The sequence below is a fragment of the Xyrauchen texanus genome, chromosome 14 (assembly GCF_025860055.1).
Source record: "Xyrauchen texanus isolate HMW12.3.18 chromosome 14, RBS_HiC_50CHRs, whole genome shotgun sequence".
Taxonomy (NCBI): Eukaryota; Metazoa; Chordata; class Actinopteri; order Cypriniformes; family Catostomidae; genus Xyrauchen; species Xyrauchen texanus.
The window spans coordinates 29523988-29547427 of NC_068289.1; the positions used below are offsets into that span (position 1 = coordinate 29523988).

At 40.9% G+C, this 23440-nt stretch overlaps 1 protein-coding gene across 2 annotated transcripts; it reads left to right on the forward strand.

The window, feature by feature from the left end:
- Positions 1 to 480: 480 nt before the first annotated feature.
- Positions 481 to 16868, forward strand: coq10b (coenzyme Q10B). Of its 2 annotated transcripts, none has more exons than XM_052142208.1 (6): positions 481 to 627; positions 3510 to 3662; positions 5162 to 5354; positions 5554 to 5655; positions 10151 to 12555; positions 12667 to 16868. In XM_052142208.1, exons 1-5 carry the CDS (start codon positions 527 to 529, stop codon positions 10316 to 10318), a joined length of 717 nt encoding a protein of 238 aa, XP_051998168.1. In that variant the 5' UTR covers positions 481 to 526; the 3' UTR covers positions 10319 to 12555; positions 12667 to 16868. The 2 variants fall into 2 exon arrangements, with proteins under 2 accessions (XP_051998168.1, XP_051998171.1); XM_052142211.1 differs by having other exon boundaries at positions 12872 to 16867.
- The last annotated feature ends 6572 nt before the right edge of the window (positions 16869 to 23440 follow it).

A 23440-nucleotide genomic window follows, 5' to 3' on the forward strand; every position in this document is an offset into this window, starting at 1 on the left:
GAAAGTTGGCTGTAGTAGTACCCATTGTTATCTATAAGCGAATCCATAAAGCTGGCATGTGCCTCCAAAAAGAAAAAAATATGTAATGACAGTCAAAGTCGAAGTAGTTTAACAGTAACAAGAGATTTAACACGGGGCAGACAAATGCAAGTTAGAGTAAATCAAGTATTAAAGAAAAGTAACGTTTTTGTATATATTGATATATTTAAAAAAAATATTAGTGCTTTTACATTGTGTACTCGAACACATTTAGCTGTAACCTTTCATCACTATGACTATAGGTCGCTCAGTCTGGGCAACCCAATCCCGCATCCCGTGACAATTCTGCGCACGCAAACCCTTCTACATAATTAGAACACTGACGTCAGAAGCTCCGTTGTATGACGGTTGGAAGATAAAACCAATCAGAGGTCACAAAACATTGCCTCGTCCAATTATATCTTAGGGCGGGTTCATGAGAAGGCTGGTCTTTGAGATGCGAAAAGCAGTTCTCGATGGGAGGAGGTGAAAGAGAGTTGAAGTGAAGATGGCGAGAGGCTCCCGGTGTTTGAGGAGAGCAGTAGCGGAGTGTATCAGACATTTACCGTCCACAGCCAGTCGAGAGACACCGGGCAGGAATGGAGTGAGGTAATTAGCGACGGATTCATGTTTCACAGTGTCTCTGTGCGAGTATATGAAGACCGAAGTGATTAGTTAAGTAACTTGCGAGTTGCCTGACTTTAGTCGGACGGTAGATTCGCCCTTACGTGTTCGCCAAATTTAAGTCAAACTTGACTAACCTGTGTTAATAAAGCCATTGTTTATTGTTAAATAATGAATTAACTATTTTTTTTAAAGAGAATTTGTCTCAAAAAGACAAATTCTGGAATTAGAGATAGTGAGTCACAAAACTGGTTTCCAGATTCTAAGTGTCAGTGGCAAGGTTAAGATATTATGTAATTGGAAAGGAATAGATTAGAAGGGCTTTTCTCATTTTTGGAATAGTTGATCATCAACTGCATACAGTTGGTAATTAATACGATTTTATTTAATATAGCTACAACTCGTATGTAGGAAAATGATTTTGGTAGGAAAACAAAAAGTTAACTTTTGGCACCACTTGTGAAACCATTGATATATTGCGAAAGTGCATTTATTGACTATTCATTCAAACACCTTTTCTGGTATGCTTTCAGACCAACTGTTAGAACAGTCTGCTACAAATGTTAAGTCACCAGTCCTATCCTTTCAAACTGTGGCCAAGGGGACGTAGTGTACCCTTACCACATGTCATAACTTCTTGGCCTAAGGCCATCTCATTCTCTGATGGTGACCCTTCCATCATGCGTTGCTGTGCTAGACTGCTCTTGGCAGTGGTTGCTCCAGCGTGAATGAATTTGGCCACCTCTCTTTCCATTGAGGGGTTATTGTACAATTTATAGACCCATCCCCTTATGTTTCAGATATGTGGAGATGATTGATCTGACACATATCAGACCCGTGACTTGGTTGTAGTGGCCAGCAATCACTGTCTCCAGTGATTTGTCTTGAATGACAAATGGAGGGCAGGTGAACATGTCGTGTATGTATGTATGTATATATATATATATTTCTTTTCTATTCTCTTTTTATTTATTTTTTTAATTATTTGTAATTATCTCTGTCTTGTTGCTGTATTGAATTGTTGTGCACTGGAAGCTCTTGTCACCAAACAAATTCCTTGTATGTGTAAGCATACCTGGCAATAACGTTCTGATGTATGTACTACTAGAGTGTATACTACATTTCCTTTTAATTGTGTTTCCCACCACATGATTGCGCAACTAAAATTTTGTTGTTCATTGTGCACTGTGTAAGAGAACCAAGTACATCTACATAGACTTTACAATAATAAACTTACTTACACAGCACATGTGCTATAGACTACTTGTGTGGTCTGATTGGTAAAAGGCTGGTTGCGCATCACAATTGAAAAGCCTTTTTAAGCATATCATTAGCATTTCAAAGCTTTTCATTCAGAGCCTTCATAGATTTAATTAGCTAGTGCATAACAATGAAGACAATACAGCAAACTCTCAAATGCTACATAGTATGTACAAATGACACTGTTGTGTCACGAAATAATCTAAATGGTATATTTACATATTCAGATGTTAGGAATGCCTCAAATTGTTTGGTAGGGGGAATGTAAAATAATCATCTTCACATTACTTGGGTTTTCCATCCATGTATTTTTATGGGTATTTTGGGATGTTGCATAAAAACTGCTGGATGGAAACATCAAGATGCAAATAAGTTCTCCTAAATGGACGTTAAAAAAAAAGTTTTGCGCTGTCGACCCCAGACTTGAAACAAGTTCTTCTATAGTAAATGTTTACATGCTTTAAAACACCTGTATTTTATTAATAAAAGAGTCACAGTGGCTACAATTTACCCAAAAGTGACTATTTTGTTCTTGAACACATGGGATGGAAAATGCTGCTTTTTTTTTTTTAACTATCTTTTTGTGATATTGTGGTTTTTGCAGATATTAAACTCACAACCTGGATGGAAACTTACCTACTGTATCTCTTCACTGTGTACCTATTTTTGTCCACTTTGTATTGAGGTCTCCGCTCACTTTTCATCATTATCTTTTGGAAACCAATAAGATATTAAGAAATGTTTATAGAAATGTATAACTGTAGCATATTTATGTACTAATTTAGTGTACTCCTTTTACACTTGCAAGCGGTTCGATTAAACCCATATTGGTGGAAGCTTTTATTTTGGGAGTGCATTGAACGTTTGTTTGTAGCTGAGTAAAAAATGGTCATTTACTGCAGGGAAATGCTCTCATCCACTCTTCTGTCTGCAAAACCCTGGTGTTATGGGGTTACTTTAGATTTGGATAGTAACTTTTAGCTGCCAAGAATACTTGGAATTATGCAATTGGTGAATCTAGAATGCTGTAAATATAGCTAGCTCAGCTCATTAGCCTCTCCCGTGCTTTGAGTATGTGTAATACACTACAGAGAACAGAGATGTGCACATACAGTAAGCACAGCGATCAGTGTGTGCAGACTATTTATTTAAATCGCAGCCCTTGTGGTTTGATAATCGGGCTGCGTCATATCACAATTTTTATTTCTATTAATCGTTCAGCCCTAGCATATGGGTAGTTGATTTCTATATTTTGTCCTTTTTTTTTTTTTCACAAACTGGGTTTAGAGTACTGGGTTTAGAGTTGGGTTAACGAGTTGTTGTTTCACCAATCCTCTGAATAAAGGCTCTATCTTGATTAAGAGCATTTATCTTGTTAATTGAATATGGGTATCTAGGAATGTACTTCTTTGGTTCTCTCCACTTTATCTGACAAATATGAGTCATCTGCCACCCTAAGACTTCCCATGAGCAGACAGGGCATTTATCATTGCACCAATCACTACAAGTAGGCAGTCAAAGTTTTGTACATTGCCTTTCAATGTAGACTATCTATGCTGAGGTAATGAGTATCTTGTTGACATACTTTCACCCTGTTTTGTAAACAGATATCTGTCGTCTTGTGGGATTCTGATGACCAGGGTACCATCCCTCTTCAGGGCGGTAACAGGACGTATTGTCGTTGCTCCAACCAGGAGCTTCTTCAACCTCTCGGAGTCCTTCAACAAGAGGAAAGAGTATTCTGAACGACGTATTATTGGGTATGTTCCCAATCAAGTTGGAGATGATTCATGGACTGTTGGTATTTATATTTTTATTGATGGCCATGTTTACTTTAGCCCCCATCCCCCTTGTGCATGATGTTTATATAACAGGCCATGGGAATGTTAATTATTTCACAGCTTTCTAGGTATTTGGGGTTATTGGAATATGGATCTGTGTCGGTTACCTCACATCATAACAAGTTACTTGGAAGCTGCTTAGTCCACTGAAGCTTGAAATTAAAGCAGTTTCTCTGTCCAGTTTCTGAAGATCAGCTGTCCTATAGAGTAGGCTCCAGCACTAATGAAACACAAGAACTAGCTAATCAAGGTCTACGAGTTCACTTGAAAATTACAGGCAAAATTACTCTGTCCAGAATCACCCATTTAGACAGGAAGGTTTGACAAACATGTTAAGTGAACAATTACTGTTATTGTTGTTTTTCTGTGTTAATTAGGGGTGGGTTTATCGGAAATACATAGTTGATAGCACGATAATGGATAGACTTGGAGAAATTCTTTCATATAATTGCACAGCATTGGCGACCTATGAACGACTGTACAGAAAATACTGAAGAAGTTCTAGTGGAATTGTCTTTGTCATAATTTATGTATGTCTAAAATTAATATGATTATTTCACAGACATAACTCTTCAAAGGGCAATATACAGCTTTGCACGTGTATAATCTGGTTCACTTACTAAGTGCTTTAAACAACTGAATATCTTTTAAGATTTGTGTTGCAGACTTTTGCAAATCCAATAATTATTTCATCCTCAAAAGCATTAATTGTAACAACCCAGTACCTTTTAAACACAGCTATGTTTCCAGTCATTCTGGTGTGACCTGACAGCCGAGAATTGCGTTGAGGATTTCCAGAATTTTGATTGGAACTTCTGTTTTTCAGATAGTGCTTGCCATCTTTGTGCAATATGCAGTAGACGGGCCAGTTAGGTTGAGCATAAAAGCGTGTGCTGAATGACTTCTTAAACCTCCAGAAGGGTTTTTGAAAAGGTCAAATTGCACATAACTTGAGAACTATATTGTGACTTACAAGAAAACAATAAGTCATTACTTGAGTCATTTATCTTACCTTTATCTGTTATCTTTAGCTAAATATATCAAAATGCTTGACCTTCAAGCCTAAGATGTACCCACAGTTGTGTGGACTTTGTGTACACACAACTGAATAAATAAACAGTTTTTGATCTTTCTTCAGTTTTGATTGCATTCTGCAATGCCATCTAGCCGCAAATCAATCAATCAATCAATCAATCAATCAATCCAAGACTGATATAGAGTGCAGTGATATCTGATTGGATGACCATTACAAACGTGTTTCAGAGACGGCACTAAGTTCATCGTCTTGTTTAGGAGCATTCTTTTGTTTTTTGTATCAAACCTGTACAGTGATGTGGTCCAGAGTTGTATTTAGTTTTCATTTGCAAACTAGACCTTGTTGTATTATCTTGATTAACTGCCTTCTTTGTGGCATGCAGGTACTCCATGCAGGAGATGTACGAGGTTGTGGCCAGAGTAGAAGATTATCTGCTATTCGTGCCCTGGTGCAAACGCTCAGATGTTATATTTCGCCGCTCTGGATTTTGTAAGGCCAAGCTGAGTGTGGGGTTCCCGCCTGTGGTAGAAAACTACACATCACTCGTTACTACAGTTCGCCCTCATTTGGTCAAGGTAGGCAAATGGTGTATTTTTCCCTTACTTGGACAACCGTTGAGACTTGAATTTGGAAATGAATCTGTTTTATGAATAGATGGCTATGTTTAATTGGCACATACAGTGTTATCAGACCAATACTTTGGAGTGATACATTGATTAATCAAATATATAAGCACCATGTCATTTCTATCTGCCTTCCTTTTTTGATCTAAAGGCATCTTGCTCTGATGGAAAACTTTTCAATCACTTGGAGACAGTGTGGCGCTTCAGCCCTGGCCTTCCTGGATACCCCCGTACCTGCACCCTTGACTTTGCTGTGAGTACTCCATATGAAATCTGTAGTTATTTTTTCATCCTCTGTTAAAGCTGAACTGAATTTTGCTATTTTTTTAAAAGCATAATGTGTAGGCCTATTTGTAATTCTTTTACAAATACAGGATGTGCCAGCCTTATGCATATACAGTAAGTATTAGGGATGTGTGGAATGAATAATGTAATTGACTTTTAAACCTAAATTTTGGAGTCGACTAGTCTAAAAGGGAACCCTCAGAAAACAGTCAAAAAACATTGTGTGTTTATGTGACTCGTATAAAATACAAAGTTTAGGTCAAATCCGACACTAACTTCCGCTGAAAGCGGCATTTATCTGTGACATGCTTGCCTTAAATTATGATCATTGTACATTAAATATAGAACATGACATTCATTCATTGAATCAACATTAGTGAATACGGCATATTTATTGAAAACAATTGAATGAATAGTGCAGGACAAATATAGCAACCCTAATAGCCTTTTCTAAATGGAATTCACCAAAAGTTACTTAACATATTGAAACAGTAGGACATTGTTGAAAGTAATTAAGACAAATCTACAAGAGACAAAATGTGCGTATTTCACGTTCTGCATAAGCCTATGATCTAATATGACAGATGTTCATTAATAACATTAACCAGTAATGGTTTTGTAAAAAAAAAAAAGAATTATTGAGATAAGGGTTGAGAAATGTACAATAAACCAAATGTATTGTTCTAAACATGATGTGCACACAGAATGAAAGATAGTTTAGCAGTCGGCACATCATTGAAAATTTTCTTCTTGATCAGCGAGGTAAAAATTATTTGCATACCTAGCCTAAAATAGTCATTTTCTAGGCTACCAACTTAAAAAGCATTCATTCTTGATGAGACTGGAACCGACTCACTCAAGGCAATTATTCTGCACTTGAAAAAGGCCACCCGGCAGAAAAATTACTTGCAATCACACACCGATTTAAATGTGAAAACATAGCGACTTGCAAGCCAGCTTCCCGCACAATCACTGTGAAGAAAGTGATTTCCAATGATTCTTTACTCATCTTTAGACCATTTTTCTGCGCATCCCACGAGTGAGAGACTCAAGAAGCACTTGCAGCCTTAGGTGGAATGAAACTTTGTATACAGCTGCTCCAGATATCCTCTTTTTTTTATAATTGTATTATTAGTTATATTTTAAATGTATCATTAACATGACAGTAATTTTTGTGCAGCCTTTGTAAAAAATATAAAGCCAATCGTAAATGTGTAAATATGTTGAGCAGTTCAATGAAGAAAAGTATGGTCTGACTAGTTATTCCAGTGTCAACTAGCAGCATCAGAACCATTTAGTCGATTAGTCTTGCTCATCCCTAGTACGTGTTTAGCTAGTAATGCTACAGGATGTTCCAGCCTTTGGCAGATACATACACTCACCTAAAGGATTATTAGGAACACCTGTTCAATTTCTCATTAATGCAATTATTTAATCAACCAATCACATGGCAGTTGCTTCAATGCATTTAGGGGTGTGGTCCTGGTCAAGACAATCTCCTGAACTCCAAACTGAATGTCAGAATGGGAAAGAAAGGTGATTTAAGCAATTTTGAGCATGGCATGGTTGTTGGTGCCAGACGGGCCGGTCTGAGTATTTCACAATCTGCTCAGTTACTGGGATTTTCACGCACAACCATTTCTAGGGTTTACAAAGAATGGTGTGAAAAGGGAGAAACATCCAGTATGAGGCAGTCCTGTGGGCGAAAATGCCTTGTTGATGCTAGAGGTCAGAGGAGAATGGGCCGACTGATTCAAGCTGATAGAAGAGCAACTTTGCCTGAAATAACCACTGCTACAACCGAGGTATGCAGCAAAGCATTTGTGAAGCCACAACACGCACAACCTTGAGGCGGATGGGCTACAACAGCAGAAGACCCCACCGGGTACCACTCATCTCCACTACAAATAGGAAAAAGAGGCTACAATTTGCAACAGCTCACCAAAATTGGACAGTTGAAGACTGGAAAAATGTTGCCTGGTCTGATGAGTCTCAATTTCTGCTGAGACATTCAGATGGTAGAGTCAGAATTTGGCGTAAACAGAATGAGAACATGGATCCATCATGCCTTGTTACCACTGTGCAGGCTGGTGGTGGTGGTGTAATGGTGTGGGGGATGTTTTCTCGGCACACTTTAGGCCCCTTAGTGCCAATTGGGCATCGTTTAAATGCCACGGCCTACCTGAGCATTGTTTCTGACCATGTCCATCCCTTTATGGCCACCATGTACCCATCCTCTGATGGCTACTTCCAGGAGGATAATGCACCATGTCACAAAGCTCGAATCATTTCAAATTGGTTTCTTGAACATGACAATGAGTTCACTGTACTAAAATGGCCCCCACAGTCACCAGATCTCAACCCAATAGAGCATCTTTGGGATGTGGTGGAACGGGAGCTTCGTGCCCTGGATGTGCATCCCACAAATCTCCATCAACTGCAAGATGCTATCCTATCAATATGGGCCAACATTTCTAAAGAATGCTTTCAGCACCTTGTTGAATCAATGCCACGTAGAATTAAGGCAGTTCTGAAGGCGAAAGGGGGTCAAACACAGTATTAGTATGGTGTTCCTAATAATCCTTTAGGTGAGTGTATGTAGAAAGTAAGGAATGTATAGTTGAAGTCAGAAGTTTACATGCACTTAGTCATTAAAACTAATATTTTAACAACTCCACAGATTTTATATTAGCAAACTATAATTTTTGCAAGTCGTTTAGGACATCTACTTTGTGCATGACACGTAATATTTCCAACAATTATTTACAGATAGATTGTTTCACTTTAAGTGACTATATCAAAATTCCAGTGGCTCAGAAGTTTGCATACACTAAACTGTGCCTTTAAGCAGTTTGGAAAATTCAAGAAAATTATGTCAAGCCAAGCAGTTAGCCAAATAGCTTCTGATAGGATCATTTGAGTCAATTGGAGGTGTACCTGTGGAAGTATTTTAAGGCCTACCTTTAAACTCTGTACCTTATTGCTTGACATCATGGGAAATCAAAAGAAATCAGCCTAGACCTTAGAAAAAGAAATTGTGATTAAGCAAAAAAAATTTACTTCCACAAGTCTGGTTCATCCTTGGGAGCAATTTCCAAATGCCTGAAGGTGCCATGTTCATCTGTACAAACAATAGAATGCAAGTATAAACACCATGGGACCATGCAGCCATCATACCGCTCAGGAAGGAGATTAATTCTGTCTCCCAGAGATGAACGTAGTTTAGTACTAAAAGTGCAAATCAATCCCAGAACAACAGCAAAGGAGCTTGTGAAGAAGCTGGAGGAAACTGGTAGACAAGTATCTATAGCCAGAGTAAAACAAGTCCTATCGACATAAGCTGAAAGGCTGCTCCGTAAGGAAGAAGCCACTGCTACAAAACCGCCATTAAAAAGCCAGACTACAGTTTGCAAGTGCACGTGGGGAAAAAGATCTTACTTTTTGGAGAAATGGTCTGATGAAACAAAATGTTAACTGTTTGGCCATAATGACCATCGTTATGTTTGGAGGAAAAATGGTGAGGCTTGCGAGAAGAACACCATCCCAACCGTGAAGCATGGGGGTGGCAGCATCATATTGTGGGGGTGCTTTGCTGCAGGAGGGACTGGTGCACTTCACAAAATAGATGGCATCATGAGGAAGAAAAATTATGTGGATACAGTATATTGAAGCAACATCTCAAGACATAAGCTTGGAAGTTAAAGATCGGTCGCAAATGGATCTTCCAAATGGACAGTAACCCCAAGCATACTTCCAAAGTTGTGGCAAAATGACTTAAGGGCAACAAATTCAAGGTATTGGAGTGGCCATCACAAAGCCCTGACCTCAGTCTGAGAACTTTGTGGGAAGAACTGAAAAATCATGTGCGAGCACTGAGGACTACAAACGTCACTCAGTTCTGTAAGGAGGAATGGGCCAAAATTCCAGCAACTTATTTTGAGAAGCTTGTGGAAGGCTACCCAAAACGTTTAAATTTAAACAATTTAAAGGCAATGCTACCAAATAATTACAAGGTGAATATAAACTTCTGACCCACTGGGAATATGAAAGAAATACAATTTGAAAACTATTATTCTGACATTTCACGTTCTTAAAATAAAGTAGTGATCCTAACTGACCTAAGACAAGGAATGTTTTCTTTATTAAATTTCAGGGAAGTGTATTTGGCTAAGGTGTATGTAAACTTCTGACTTCAGCTGTAGATGATACAAAAGCCATGAACCACCAACTTTTTCAGCAGCCTTGGTTCCTGAAGGATTATGGAGTGTTGCTTGTTAAATCAAACAGCTGTATTATTATTATTGCTCATATTTTGTGTTAGCTTTCTACTGTCATTTATACTTCTGGAGCCCTACTGCTGAGCTTTGCATGAATGTCAAAGCGAGTCTTCTCATGAATCTGTGTATCATAATCTTGGAAACTTCTACCAAATTTTTCTTCCCTACCTCTCTTTCTGTTACTAGATTTCCTTTGAGTTCCGTTCTCTCCTGCATTCTCAGTTGGCCACCGTTTTCTTCGATGAGGTGGTGAAGCAGATGGTGTCAGCCTTCGAGCGGCGGGCATGCAAGCTGTACGGCCAGGAGACACAGATCCCACGCGAGCTTATGTTCCATGAGATCCACCACACGTAGTTCATTCCACACCTTCAGAATGGGGGGATTGGGGGGTCCATGGGACTGGGAGTTTTATTGAAAGCATTCATTTAGAGTGTTATAAGGACATTGGAGAGAAGCGGGAACTCTGTGTGCCTGAATAACGTCAGTGCCTGGTCCAAACAAAACAGTTCATTTTAACACTTTAAGCTGGAAAAGCATGATGTGGCTGGATCTTTTCTTTGGGGTTTGATTGGACCCCCGTTGAGTCCTGCCACAGTACCTCCATGTTAATGTATTAGGATCCGCTCTCCGTATGGAATGGCACCTGGAGCCATATTTTTATTACAAAGACATTTTAGGTGGTTTTAAAAACAGCTGCCTAAAACCATTATAGCTTCATGAATGGCACAATAGTCAAAGTTCATGGCTTTTGTTGAAAGGATGATATTTGAGACAATTGAAAGTGTATTAGGACTTCAGTGTCCAGAAAGGTTGTCATGTTACACGGTTTGTGTTACCGTGATATGAATGGTAAATGATGTATTTATTAAAAAGCTTATTGATGATCCTTTGAGTTCAAGAAAGGGATGAAGAGACACTTAAATGCTTGTGTCATATGCAGGAGACTGTTGCTGCACTGTTGCAGCCAAATACAAAAAAGTGCTATCAGGGGTATTAAGGCTGCACACAGGACTCTGGTCCGTTGTATTCTTGCATACTAGCACAAAAAAGGGCTCAAAACAAATGTTAAAAAGCTGTAAAAAGAACATGTCCCTCATGTTGGGCAAACTTGTGCATGATTGCCTAACGAGAGACAGAGAAGTTTGTACAATTTAGTTTTGATTTAGTATAGATGGGAGTGCACAAGTGAAATCTTATTTGACTTTGGTGTCCTGATCAACGACTACTTTTCTCTGCTTGAGGTGTGCAATATATTTGTTTTTAACAGAGTGCTCACCAATCTACGATATCCACTGCTTTTAAAAGGGCCCAAACTCTGGGAATGGAGGGAGTACTAACCTTTTTCCAGAGCTCTCATCTGATTGTAGTGAGGTATTCATCAAAACAGACCTTTAAAGATTCCAGTCCAGCTCCCTTGTGCTTACTGCCTTTTTACTGAGAACGTTACATATTTATCATTATCTTTAGAACATCCTGTATTTATTTTGGTTATGGGTAAACCATGTGTACATATCTGATGTAAGACCACAGACTAAACTATAGTGCACAATTGAGCTATATATATAATTTTATTTTATTTTTCTCGTTGGGATTTTATTTTTCTTGTTTTGTTTTAATAATGTTTTTATGAGTGTGTAGTGGGTGAATGTATATTCTTCCTGCATGGTTTATAAACATTTTTTTTTATGTAAAACCTAGCCTTGTGTCTGGTGTGTTTCTTATGAAGTGTTTTGTTTGTCAACATCTGGTTCGGACTGGTCTCAAACTTAAAATAGGTTGATCATGTGATTGTAAGGGATAAAATTAGAAGAAACCCATGTTGTAGTGGCTCTCGGTGACTGCTCTAGGGTCTTATTACAAACTCTTTTGGATGTTCATAATGGAAAACTGATGTATTGCTTACAATTCAGTACAATACACACTGCATGCTGCCTAATATTTTAAACGTTTAATATGTAAGATTGACAACAAGCGTTTGAAATAGATACTGCAGTCCAAATTCAAATATTGGAGAGTTGTTTGCCTTGCCCCAGACATGAAGCTCATGGGGGTTGCTAGAATGAGGACCTGCAACTGGAACAAGCGAAACTGAAAATATTTATCCTTGTTTTACGACGATGGTGGTTTTGATATGGATGGCGAGGCTTTTTAGGTCGGGTGGAATCTGTTCTCTCTGTTCCAGTTCGTTTGCTGCAGGACGCAGTTTTGTTTGCCTACAAACTTGTTCAAATCTGGCAACCTGGTGGTGTCGAAATACTATTGGTCAGTGGAAGTGTGCGGGATCATACAGGCCAAAACATAAACAGAAATTCCGGCCCTGAATGGAAACTTCAAAATAGAACATACTGGCTGTAGCATTATTATCGGAGAAGCCAGTATTTCATCTTGGCATGTTTTATTTCTTCATTCCGTTGCATCAGTGCATGTTTAATTCAGCGAGTGCTGCATAATAGACTCATTTTGTCTCAACCAGCTCTGTTACATCCGGCACAGGAGAGGATGAAGTTTCATGCTCTTATGTTTACAGGAGCTTCCCCAGAATCGTATTACTGTTAACGATGTTAATAGCATCGTGAGGCAGTCACCTTAAGGTGAGTGTATATAACTGTACTATTATTCAACAAGATTTTATAGTATTTTATGGTAAATACAAATCTCAATAATTATAATAATTTCTGCATTGTCTCTTTGGCATGACGAAGCTGTCGGAGTTCATGATAAACCATGGTTTACAGGAAAACTCGGACAGCTTTGTCATGCCAAAAAGGATGCTTGCAGGGGTGGGGATAAAGTCTTGTATAATCAGGCCAGGAACAAAAGAAGTTACTCTGAGAAGCTGAAAAACAAGTTTTCAGCTAACGACCCTGCATCAGTGTGGAGTGGCCTAAAACAACTTACCAATTACAGGACTCCTACCCCCAACCCTGTGGTGGACCAACGACTGGCTGACAACCTGAATGTGTTCTACTGCAGATTTGAACACCCCACATGCACTCAGACTTCACTTCACACAAACATTAACACCTCCTGTAACCCCCCTCCTCCCCCTTCCTGTTACTCAACCTGCACTCAAGATCTGTGAAGACGATGTGTGCCGTGTCTTTCGGAAGCAAAGGTCAAGGAAGGCTTCAAGCCCAGATGGTGTCTCACCACCGTGCCTTCGATCCTGTGCTAACCAACTGGCCCCCATCTACACACAGATCACTGGAGCAGTGTAAAGTCCTGTGCTGCTTCAAACGCTCAATTATTATACTTGTCCCTAAGAAACCAAAAATCGCAGGACTTAATGACTCTGTGGGGTTCACCCTGACGTCTGTGGTCATGAAGTCATTTGAGAGACTGGTGTTGGCCCACCTGAAGGACATCACTGGACCCTTTCTGGATCCCCTTCAATTTGCTTAAGCAAACAGGTCTGTGGATGATGCAGTCAACATGGGATTGCATCATGTCCTGCAACATCTGGACAGACCGGGGACATACGCAAGGATCCTTTTTTGTGGACTTCAGCTCGGCTTTCAACACCATCGTCCCAGCTATTCTCCGGACTAAGTTAAACCAACTCCTTGTTCCCATGTCTATCTGTCAGTGGATTACCAGCTTTCTGACGGACAGGCAGCAGCTTGTGAGACAGGGAAAATTAACTTCCTGTACCATCAGCACTGGTACCCCAGGGATGTATGCTCTCCCCACTACTCTTCTCCCTCTACACCAATGACTGCACCACCAAGGATCCCTCTGTCAAGCTCCTGAAGATTACACCACTGTCATCAGCCTCATCCAATATGACAATGAGTCTGCATACAGAAAGGAGGTTGAACGGAAGGCTCACTGGTGCAAGCACAACAACCTGGATCTGAACACGCTCAAACCGGTGGAGATGATTGTGGACTAGGAGGAACACCCCAACATTGTCCCCCTTCACCATTCTAAACAGCACCATGGCAGCAGTGGAGTCATTCAAGTTCCTGGGCAGTACCATCTCACAGGACCTGAAGTGGGAGACACATTGACTCCATTGTGGAAAAAGGCCCATCAGAGGTTGTACTTCCTCCGCCAGCTGAGGAAGTTCCACCTGCCACAGGCGCTGTAGATGCAGTTCTGCTCAGCAGAGTCCGTCCTCTGCACTTCAATAACTGTCTGGTTTGGTGCCGCTACGAAATCGGACATCAGAAGACTACAGAGGACACTTTGGACCCCCCTTCAAGAACTATACACTTCCAGAGTGAGGAAAAAGGCTGTAAAAATCACTCTGGATCCCACTCACCCAGCCCATTACCTTTTTGAACTGTTGCCTTCTGGTTGATGCTTCAGAGCTCTGAGCACCAGAACCGTCAGGCACAGGAACAGTTTTTTATTTTCCCCCTCAGGCGATCCATCTCCTGAACAGTTAAAATTGCCCCATTGAGCAATAATTATGTGCAATACACAGTTGAATCTATTTATATTATCCAACATATCCACTTCGGCCATAACATACATTGCACTATACATAATAAACTGTATTTTTGTTCGTTATATAATGGATTTGTATTAGATGTGCACTATGTGTGGGTATGTATATGTATAATTAATTTTTTTTATTTTATTTATTTATTTTTTTTAAATCTATTTCTTGCTGCTGTTTTTGTATTGTTGTACACTGGAAGCCAAGACAAATTCCTTGTTTGTGTAAGCATACTTGACAATATTCTGATTCCGATACAAATACAAGTGGTTGGAATTTGATGGTTAAACACCTTTACACAACTGAAAAAAGGTATCTAAATATATATTTTTAAATACTCTACAACGATATCTGAAATCTACTCAAATGGAACTTTATTTAGCACAAATAACTTCTTGAATTTGTAACCGACAAGACATCATAAATGAAAAAACATCCACGTTTTTATGCTAGTGTAATATATTAAATTGGCTGGTACTCTGTGGTGACGTTAAATTAATTTTTATGTTCATAGACCAGTGCTTCCCAACACTACGTTGTCTCTTTAATCAAGCACACCTGATTAGTCTCGTCAGCTAGTTAGTAGAACGAATGTGTAGAAATCACGAGAATAATTTTTGTAAGTGGCTCGCGAAAGACAGGTTGGTTTCCATCTTTTTGCGGGGTATTAATGTAAAACCGTATAACAAATGGTTATAATATAGTGAATGTATACAAGTAGGACAAAAATTGGATATGCGTCTGTCAATGTCAAATGTATTTGTATTGTGCTTTTCACAGTATACATTGTTTCAAAGCAGCTTTACAGAACTGTTTCCATTTCCATTTTTTGATATATGGCTAATTGATATTGGCACTAATACATTTTATTCATATTTTCAGAGTAAAATATTAGAAAGGACTGAATAGATGTTTGCAATGTTTTAAGACTAACAGATATTAATTGTGACATGAGATTACAATTAATAGTAAACAAGTGGGACAACAACAAAAAAATGTAATACGTGTCAAAGGTTTGTGCATTAAGCCTAGCAGTTAAAATATATGTAGAATTGTTATTATGATTAGCAGAGTTCCTAACAGCACCTATAGGCTTACTCTGCATGTCATTTAACACTGAGTTATGTTAAAGGTGCACTAACTACTTTTTTAACCTTTTAGCTGTCACATGTAGTTCTCCCCCACACTTCTGAATCATTTGTTGAAACTAGAGCAGAACAAATAGAACTTGTTAAAGAAAGGGCAAGTGAAGATATAGTGAAATACCAGAAAAAGCAACAGGAGGCCTATATAAAACGCTTGCAAAAAAAATAAAATACAATACAAGAACATCACTTTCAATGTTGGTGACAAGGTTTTACTCTTTAATGTGCGAAAAAAGGACTGAAGAGGGGTGGACTCCATTTCCACTATCACAGGGAAGACGGTTGTACTAAAAAATCAGGAAGGACTTCTTTTGAAAACCACATACAATATAAACCTTCTAAAACCATACAAGGAAGGACACAAAAAAAAGGGACACAAAAGAACCGTCAGCTGAACACGGCAAGCAGTGCAAGGACAACTTGAGTTGCATGTTGACCAGGTTAGACTGGATGACAAGTACTGTAATTTGGAAAGGTCTCAGTCACATTCAGTGAAAGGGAAAACCGTAGAGTTGGAAGTTGACCAGGTGACACTGGAAGATAAGTCCAAAACAGTGGAATGGGAGGGAGGTCAACCTTTTAAGTAAGAAATGGAAAGAGAGAGGAAAAGAAAAAGACAACAGGACAAAAGACAAATGTTTCGGATTCTGAAGTTGTCAGCGAAGGTGATCATGATTGTAGATCCACAAGGCAAAGAAGATGCTTACAAAAGGAAGATACATAGAAACTAGAGGTCATTGCTAACATTTAAAAAAATGATTTAAAACGTACTACTTTTGATCAATTTAAGAGTACACCAAATAATTTCATGGTTGTTTTACTGGCCAGTGCAGTGAAAAAATTACTTCGCACACCTTTAAGAAAACAAATCACTGTCACTAATGTATTAATCATGGCTGACAGCGAATAGAGCAGTACTACAGTGACACTGATAACCAACCAAAACTCTTTTTGTGTGATGCTCCACCCACACTTTGTAAGGGATAATGTACAGGCCCGTCAAGGTTAATTATGTGAAAACAACCTGCTGTCTGTGCATAATCCTGCTTATTACACAGCTACTAACCAAATAAATGAATACTTGGACATAAAGTATTGATTTGCATTGAAATTATGTAATTATGTTAGAAGAAATAAATCACTGAACAGCTTAAAGTATATCCGCCTCAGGTTCATGTCAGAGTTCTGTTTGTGTTTTTTCTGTAAAAATGGTCATCTGACCCTTAATTATTACACGTTTTACAAGACTACTTGCAAATAAACAAAATACATGTTCATGAAACATTGATGTGCGTTGAAATTATGTGAGAACAAATATGTAGTTGAACTGCTTGAATGCACCTCTGAGTTTTGTTCCTGTTAATTTTATGAAAATGACCATGAAAACTTTTTGAGCCTGTTTTAAGACTACTTGCCAAATTAATTAATAAATGCACAGGAAACATTAATTTGAGTTGAAAATATTTTATTAGCTTACTTTTAGAGAATGCAATGATCTGAGAAGCAGTAACATCCCAGGTGCGTACCGGGCGGAGCCCCGCCCCCACCTCAGCTACTCAGACCACATCTCTGTTATGTTAATTCCAGCATACAGACCGCTCGTCAGATGCACAAAACCGCTTCAGAAGCAGGTGAAAACCTGGCCAGCAGGAGCCATCTCTGCTCTTCAGGACTGTTTTGAGTGTACTGACTGGCACATGTTCAGGGAGGCTGCAACATATGGCGATTCTACCAACTTGGAGGAATACACAGCATCAGTGACCAGCTACATCAGCAAGTGCATTGATGATGTCACTTTCTCAAGACCATCACCACACGCTCCAACCAGAAGCCGTGGATGACTGCGGAGGTGCGCACGCTGCTGAGGTCCGAGACTCCGCCTTCAGAGCAGGCGATAAGGCAGCCCTAAGAACAGCTAGGGCCAAACTGTCACGGGCAATCAGAGAGGCAAAGCGCACACGCCCAGAGAATCCACAGTTATTTCCAGGACAGCGGTGACACGCGGCGCATGTGGCAGGGCATCCAGGCCATCACCAACTACAGGACAACATCAGTTGCCTGTGACAAAGATGCCTCCCTTCCAGATGCGCTGAACGATTCTACGCTCGGTTTGAAGTGCAGAACGACGTGATGGCGAGGAAGACCACCCCTCCTCCCAACGACCAGGTGCTCTGTCTTACCACGGCAGATGTGAGGAAAACTCTACGTAGTGTCAACCCACGGAAGGCTGCTGGACCAGACAACATTCCTGGCAGAGTGCTCAGAGGATGTGCAGACCAGCTAGCAGATGTTATTACCGACATCTTCAACATCTCTCTGAGCAGCGCCGTCGTTCCAACGTGCTTCAAGGCCACCAACATCATCCCCATGCCAAAGAAGTCTTCAGTGTCCTGCCTCAACGACTACCGTCCCATCGCACTTACACCCATCATCATGAAGTGCTTCGAGAGGCTCGTCATGAGGCACATAAAGAGCCAGCTGCCCCCCTCACTAGACCCACTGCAGTTTGCGTATCGTTCAAACCGTTCAATGGACGATGCCATCGCCACAACCCTCCATCTGGCCCTCACCCACCTAGACAATAAGGACTCATACGTTCGAATGCTGTTCATAGATTTTAGATCGTCAAGAGCACCAAATTCCTTGGTGTTCACCTGGCGGAGAACCTCACCTGGTCCCTCAACACCTGCTCTATCACCAAGAAAGCCCAGCAGCATCTCTACTTTCTTCGAAGGCTGAGGAAAGCACATCTCCCACCCACCATCCTCACTACATTCTATAGAGGGACTATTGAGAGCATCCTGAGCAGCTGCATCACTGCCTGGTTTGGGACTTGCACCGTTTCGGACCGCAAAGCCCTGCAGAGGATAGTGAGGACAGCTGAGAAGATCATTGGGGTCTCTCTTCCCTCCATCAAAGACATTTACAAAAAACACTGTATCCGCAAAGCAACCAGCATTGTGGACGACCCCACACACCCCTCACACAAACTCTTTACCCTCCTGCCGTCTGGCAAGAGGTACCGAAGCATTAGGGCCCTCACGGCCAGACTGTGTAACAGCTTCTTCCCCCAAGCCATCAGGCTCCTCAATACTCAGAGACTGGTTTGACACACACACACGTGTCCTGAGTTGCACTTTAATTACTGTCACTTTATAACTGTCTGCTACCCCAATAACTGCTATGTGCATAGAACACTATCTCATAGTATGTTATGTTTACGTTTTTTTATTTTTTTTATAGAAACTGTCATCTTTTTGTACTACTGTGTACTGGTCGGCGCTGCACTTTGTCTATTGTCCTGTTCATTGTCAGAAATTTGTTGTACTGTCCTGTACTTTTTACACATGTTTGCACGTGCACTTTATATAGGTATACATCGGTATTTTATATAGGTATTTTATTTCGTTGTGTAGTCTCATGTGGTCCTGTGTTGGTCCTTTGTTGTTTTTATGTAGCACAATGGTCCTGGAGGAACGTTGTCTCGTTTTGCTGTGTACTGTACTAACTGTATATGGTTGAAACGACAATAAAAACCACTTGACTTGACTTGAGATGGCGTGCAGTTTTAAAGTATTTAAAAATCAGCAAAGATTTGGTTCACATTATGTATAATAATGTTCCTGCTTAACTTTTTTTTTTTTGTTAATTTGCAGAGGATTACCTAAAGGAACAGCTCTTAATGTCCAGACAGATCCAAAATCTGTAGAAATGTCCAGAAATTGTATAGCATGCACATTAATTAAGTTTATTTTGTGTTTGTATGTGCTTATTCTCCAAATGAACGACCGCCCTATCAGAGTCTAGGGCAAAATAAAATTTGAGAGCCCAATACTTCACAAATAAATTTCTGAATCCTCAACCAAAATTTTTGGATCCCCAAAAGACATTGGTTGTGTCTGCATCTTCTGATTGACATCACCAGCAGGTGGTCTGTCTTTAAAACCAAACCTATGCAATCTAGAGGGGGTCCAATAGACTCTATGTAAACTCTTGAACTGCATAAGGCAAACCCTTGCATCTCTAGATGTAGACTTGATGTTTTTATAATCCTAGCCCACACTACCTCCTCCAATACCAAGTTCAGATCTTTCTCTCATAATCTCTTGAGAGAAGCTGAAGTTCCATCCCCCAGACTCTGAATTAGCAGGGAGTAATCACTGATGCATTATAACCTTTTCCAAAATCAGTTATCACCTCTCCCAGAGTATCTGCTGCTTTAGGGGGGTGTAAACTACTCCCAAAAACAGAACAGAGCAGGTGGCCCAGCTGTAAATTCTTATAGAACTTAGATCTGGGAATCCCAAAAAGTTTACCCAAATTTTGAAAGGATCTCAACACTACACTCTCATATAAGTCACTGAGTGTGGTAACCCCCATCACAATTCACTCTGACCAGCAAAAAGGGAACTTGTTGATACATAATTTGGGTAACCAACTCGTGCTACAGAATTTAATTTCCATCGCAGTAATTGAACGACATATTACAGTCTTCGCCCCATTATACACTGCAACAAAATACATTTATGATTTGTTTGGGTTTGTTTTCCAATAAAAATATGTAAAACTCATTTAAAACAATGTACATTTACTTTAGGAACTATACTGCAGAAGAAATTTTTTTTATCTGAGAATGTTGAATATAATATTAAAAATACAAATATTTAAAAATATCTAAAAATCCAAAAAGATGCATTCACCTGAGAAGCAGCATATAAGATATTCAGACTTGCTTTTAGATAATAGATCTTGAATATAAGTATATTTTATCTTTACTGCACTTGCAGAAGTATAACCTTTAAACATTAAAGTATAAACATTATTATGTAAAAAATACAAAATGCACATTCTTAAAGCAAGTCTAAATATCTTATATGCTGCTTTTCAAGTAAATTGATCATGTTTTAGGGATTTTTAGACCATTTTAAATGGAAAACAAGACAAAAACACTTGATAACAATAGTTAATTCAGTGAATGTCATTTAGAGGTATTTTTAAAAGATGATTTTGTCCTCTTTATTGTTAGTAAGCACGTTTAATACAACCTTTTAAGTCAGGGCACAAGCTGAATAATTGGTTAAGCACTCATGATTAATCGCTGAATAGTCGAATAATCGTTCTAATAATCATTAGATGAATCGATTATCAATATAATCGTTTGCAGCCCTAGTTTTGATTAATGTGCTTGTTTATGTAACGCATGCTATTTTTGAACTATAAATGTCACTAGCTATGTGTAACTTTTCAGTTTCCAGTAATGATCAGAAGTGACAAGAGAGATCAGCGTGAGGGTAACATGTTTCAGGTCGATGAGGAAGTCAGAGATGCCACATAGTTTGAGGACATAAAAAAAGATATATTCAAGCTTAAATCTGAATTACATGCTCATTAAATACAGAAGTTTTTTTGTGGGTTCCTGCATCTGTAAGAACATGGGTATAGTGAAACTACTCATCAAAAATTTTCAAAAGTGCTTTCGTTTTAAAATTTAGGGATATATTGTAACCCATTACAGTGTATGGGTATGATTAAATATATTCACATAGATTATTAATTAATTACTCTTGCCAATGTTTAATTTAATTATCTTCACAGAATATATTAAAAGACTCTAGTCCTGTAATAATATATTAAAAGACTCTAGTCCTGTAATAATGTCCCAAAGCAGTTGTTCCTGTGTTGCTGGGACATCACTGTACAATTACATTGTTGCACTACTGTGTTCCTGCTCAGCTTCTGTTCGGACGCTCTTGCTTACTGCTCCGCGCTTTTGCTCTATCGCTTTAATATTTTCATATTTTATCTCCTTTTATCAACTAATTTTAACTTAAACAAATCAGCACAGTGCTCAAAATCTTGGATTACTACAAAAAAGAATTCTGCTTTTTTTTTTTTTTTTTTTTTTTTATCCGACCAGCCTCCCACTGAAAGTTCTCTTCACGAGAGGTTCTCTCGTATTATGTAAGCTTAGCTTACGCTACGGAAAGATTCATCTTTTCTGAGATATTGAAGCCAAAAAATTATCCTTAATTTTTGTATCCATTGTCAACGCAGTGCGGCAGCTGCAGACCTTGAGCGGGCTAGCTAGCGAGCTCATAGGTTGCTCTGCGGCAACTGCTGCAGCCTATAGACGAGCTTGGGCTAACTCGCGATCCAATGAGAGGCGCCCACGCCACTGCATCAAAGCCCGCCAAAAAGGGCGTGACTAGAGTGCATATAAGCGTAGTTCGTAGGCTGGAACCCTGATTTTCATCTCTTCAGCTGAGCTCTCCGCATCGCTGACCTGGAAGCCGCCGCCGCTTGAGGGGCATCTAGCAAGCGTGGACAGCGCTAGAAGAAGCCGGCCGCCTCAGCCACCTTCAGCCATCCTGCGAAGCTACGCCATCCGACGACGTATCCTTTTATTAAGCAAGCTAGTTCTCAAGAACTATTCACAAAAGAGTACGAGCGTCTTTTTCAAGATGCCTCGCCCACTTGCGCCTCATGTCGCGCTCTTCTCAGCACAGGAGACCGCCACATCATCTGGCGCCTCTGCCTGGGACTGGGGCACGCAGAGCTCGCCTCACTGAGGGCGGATGCGATTTCTGCGAGGAGTTACCGATGTCGACCCCGCGGGCTCGACTCGAGCCGTCAAAGCAGAAACCGCCACCGCTTTACCCTCAGTCAGCAAGAGGAAGAAGCCGCCACAAAGGCTGCCGGAAACTGTGGTTGAAGCGACTGCCTCGCCGAGCCTCTCCTCGAAAGCATCGCCACCCTCCCCGCTCGGACGCCGAGTTGCCGCCGAAGCGCCGCGACTGCTGCCATCTCGGATGACGGCCGGAGGATAAGGGCTGCTGTTCCATCATGGCTTCGACAGCGAGGAGTGGACAGGCTCCCAAGCCTCCTCCTCAGCCCAGGAATCCAGCAGGACCCGCCGAGTCGAGGGGAGTTAACACGCCTCACACAGGCCGCCGACCGCCTCGGCTCGAAAGTGGTCACCGCCCCTGAGCAGGCACCCAACAGACTCGACGGCTGCTTTCTTCAAAGCCATCGCCGCTTACACCCGCGGCCTGGCCGCCCCTTCCTGCCGGAATTACATACGGAGCTTGCAAAGTCGTGGAACGCCCGCTTTCAGCCAGGACCCGCTTCACACGCCTCCACCTCTCTCGCCGGTGGACGGCGCCACTGAGAGAGGCTACTCCTCCATCCCCCGGTCGAGGACTCGGTAGCAGCACACCTTTGTCCGCCTCCGCGAGATGGCGCTCCAAGCCTGTGCTCCCGCCTAAGGCCTGCAGAGCGACTTCCGCCTATGTTGGCCGCTCTATTCCGCCGCCGCTGCCGCGATCTGCTCTGCACTCAATGGCCGCTTTACAGATCCTACAAGCAGACCTTCTTCGGAGTGGGATGAGAAAGGCAGGCACCCAGAGGCTGTTACTGATCTACGTAGCCGACAGACCTCGCCCTTCGGCTACCAAAGCTGCAGCCCAAGCTCTAGGGAAGTGCATGGCCTCGCTGACTGTGACCGAGAGACACTTATGGCTAACACTAGCCGACATGGGAGAAGCAGAGCGCTCCACGCTCCTCAACGCACCGCCTCTCCAACCGGTCTCTTCGGCTCCGCGGTGAGTGGCATTGTTGACCGCTCTCAGAAGTCCAGAAAGCCACCCAAGCCATGAACCTCTTCCTGCCGCGTCACGCTTAGCTCCTCTGCAGGCCGCCACGTGATCAGCCTCCTGCACGCAGCCTCTTCACAGCTCCAGTTCAACAATCTCAGACTTCTCAGCGCCGACAGGGCGGCCGCCTCGATCGCGGCCAGACAGCCGCCGCAGACCGCCTCCCGCTGGCCTCGATCTAAGGTAACGCTGAAACCCGAAAGCAGCCGAGTCTTCCTAACTGTGTTGAACAAAC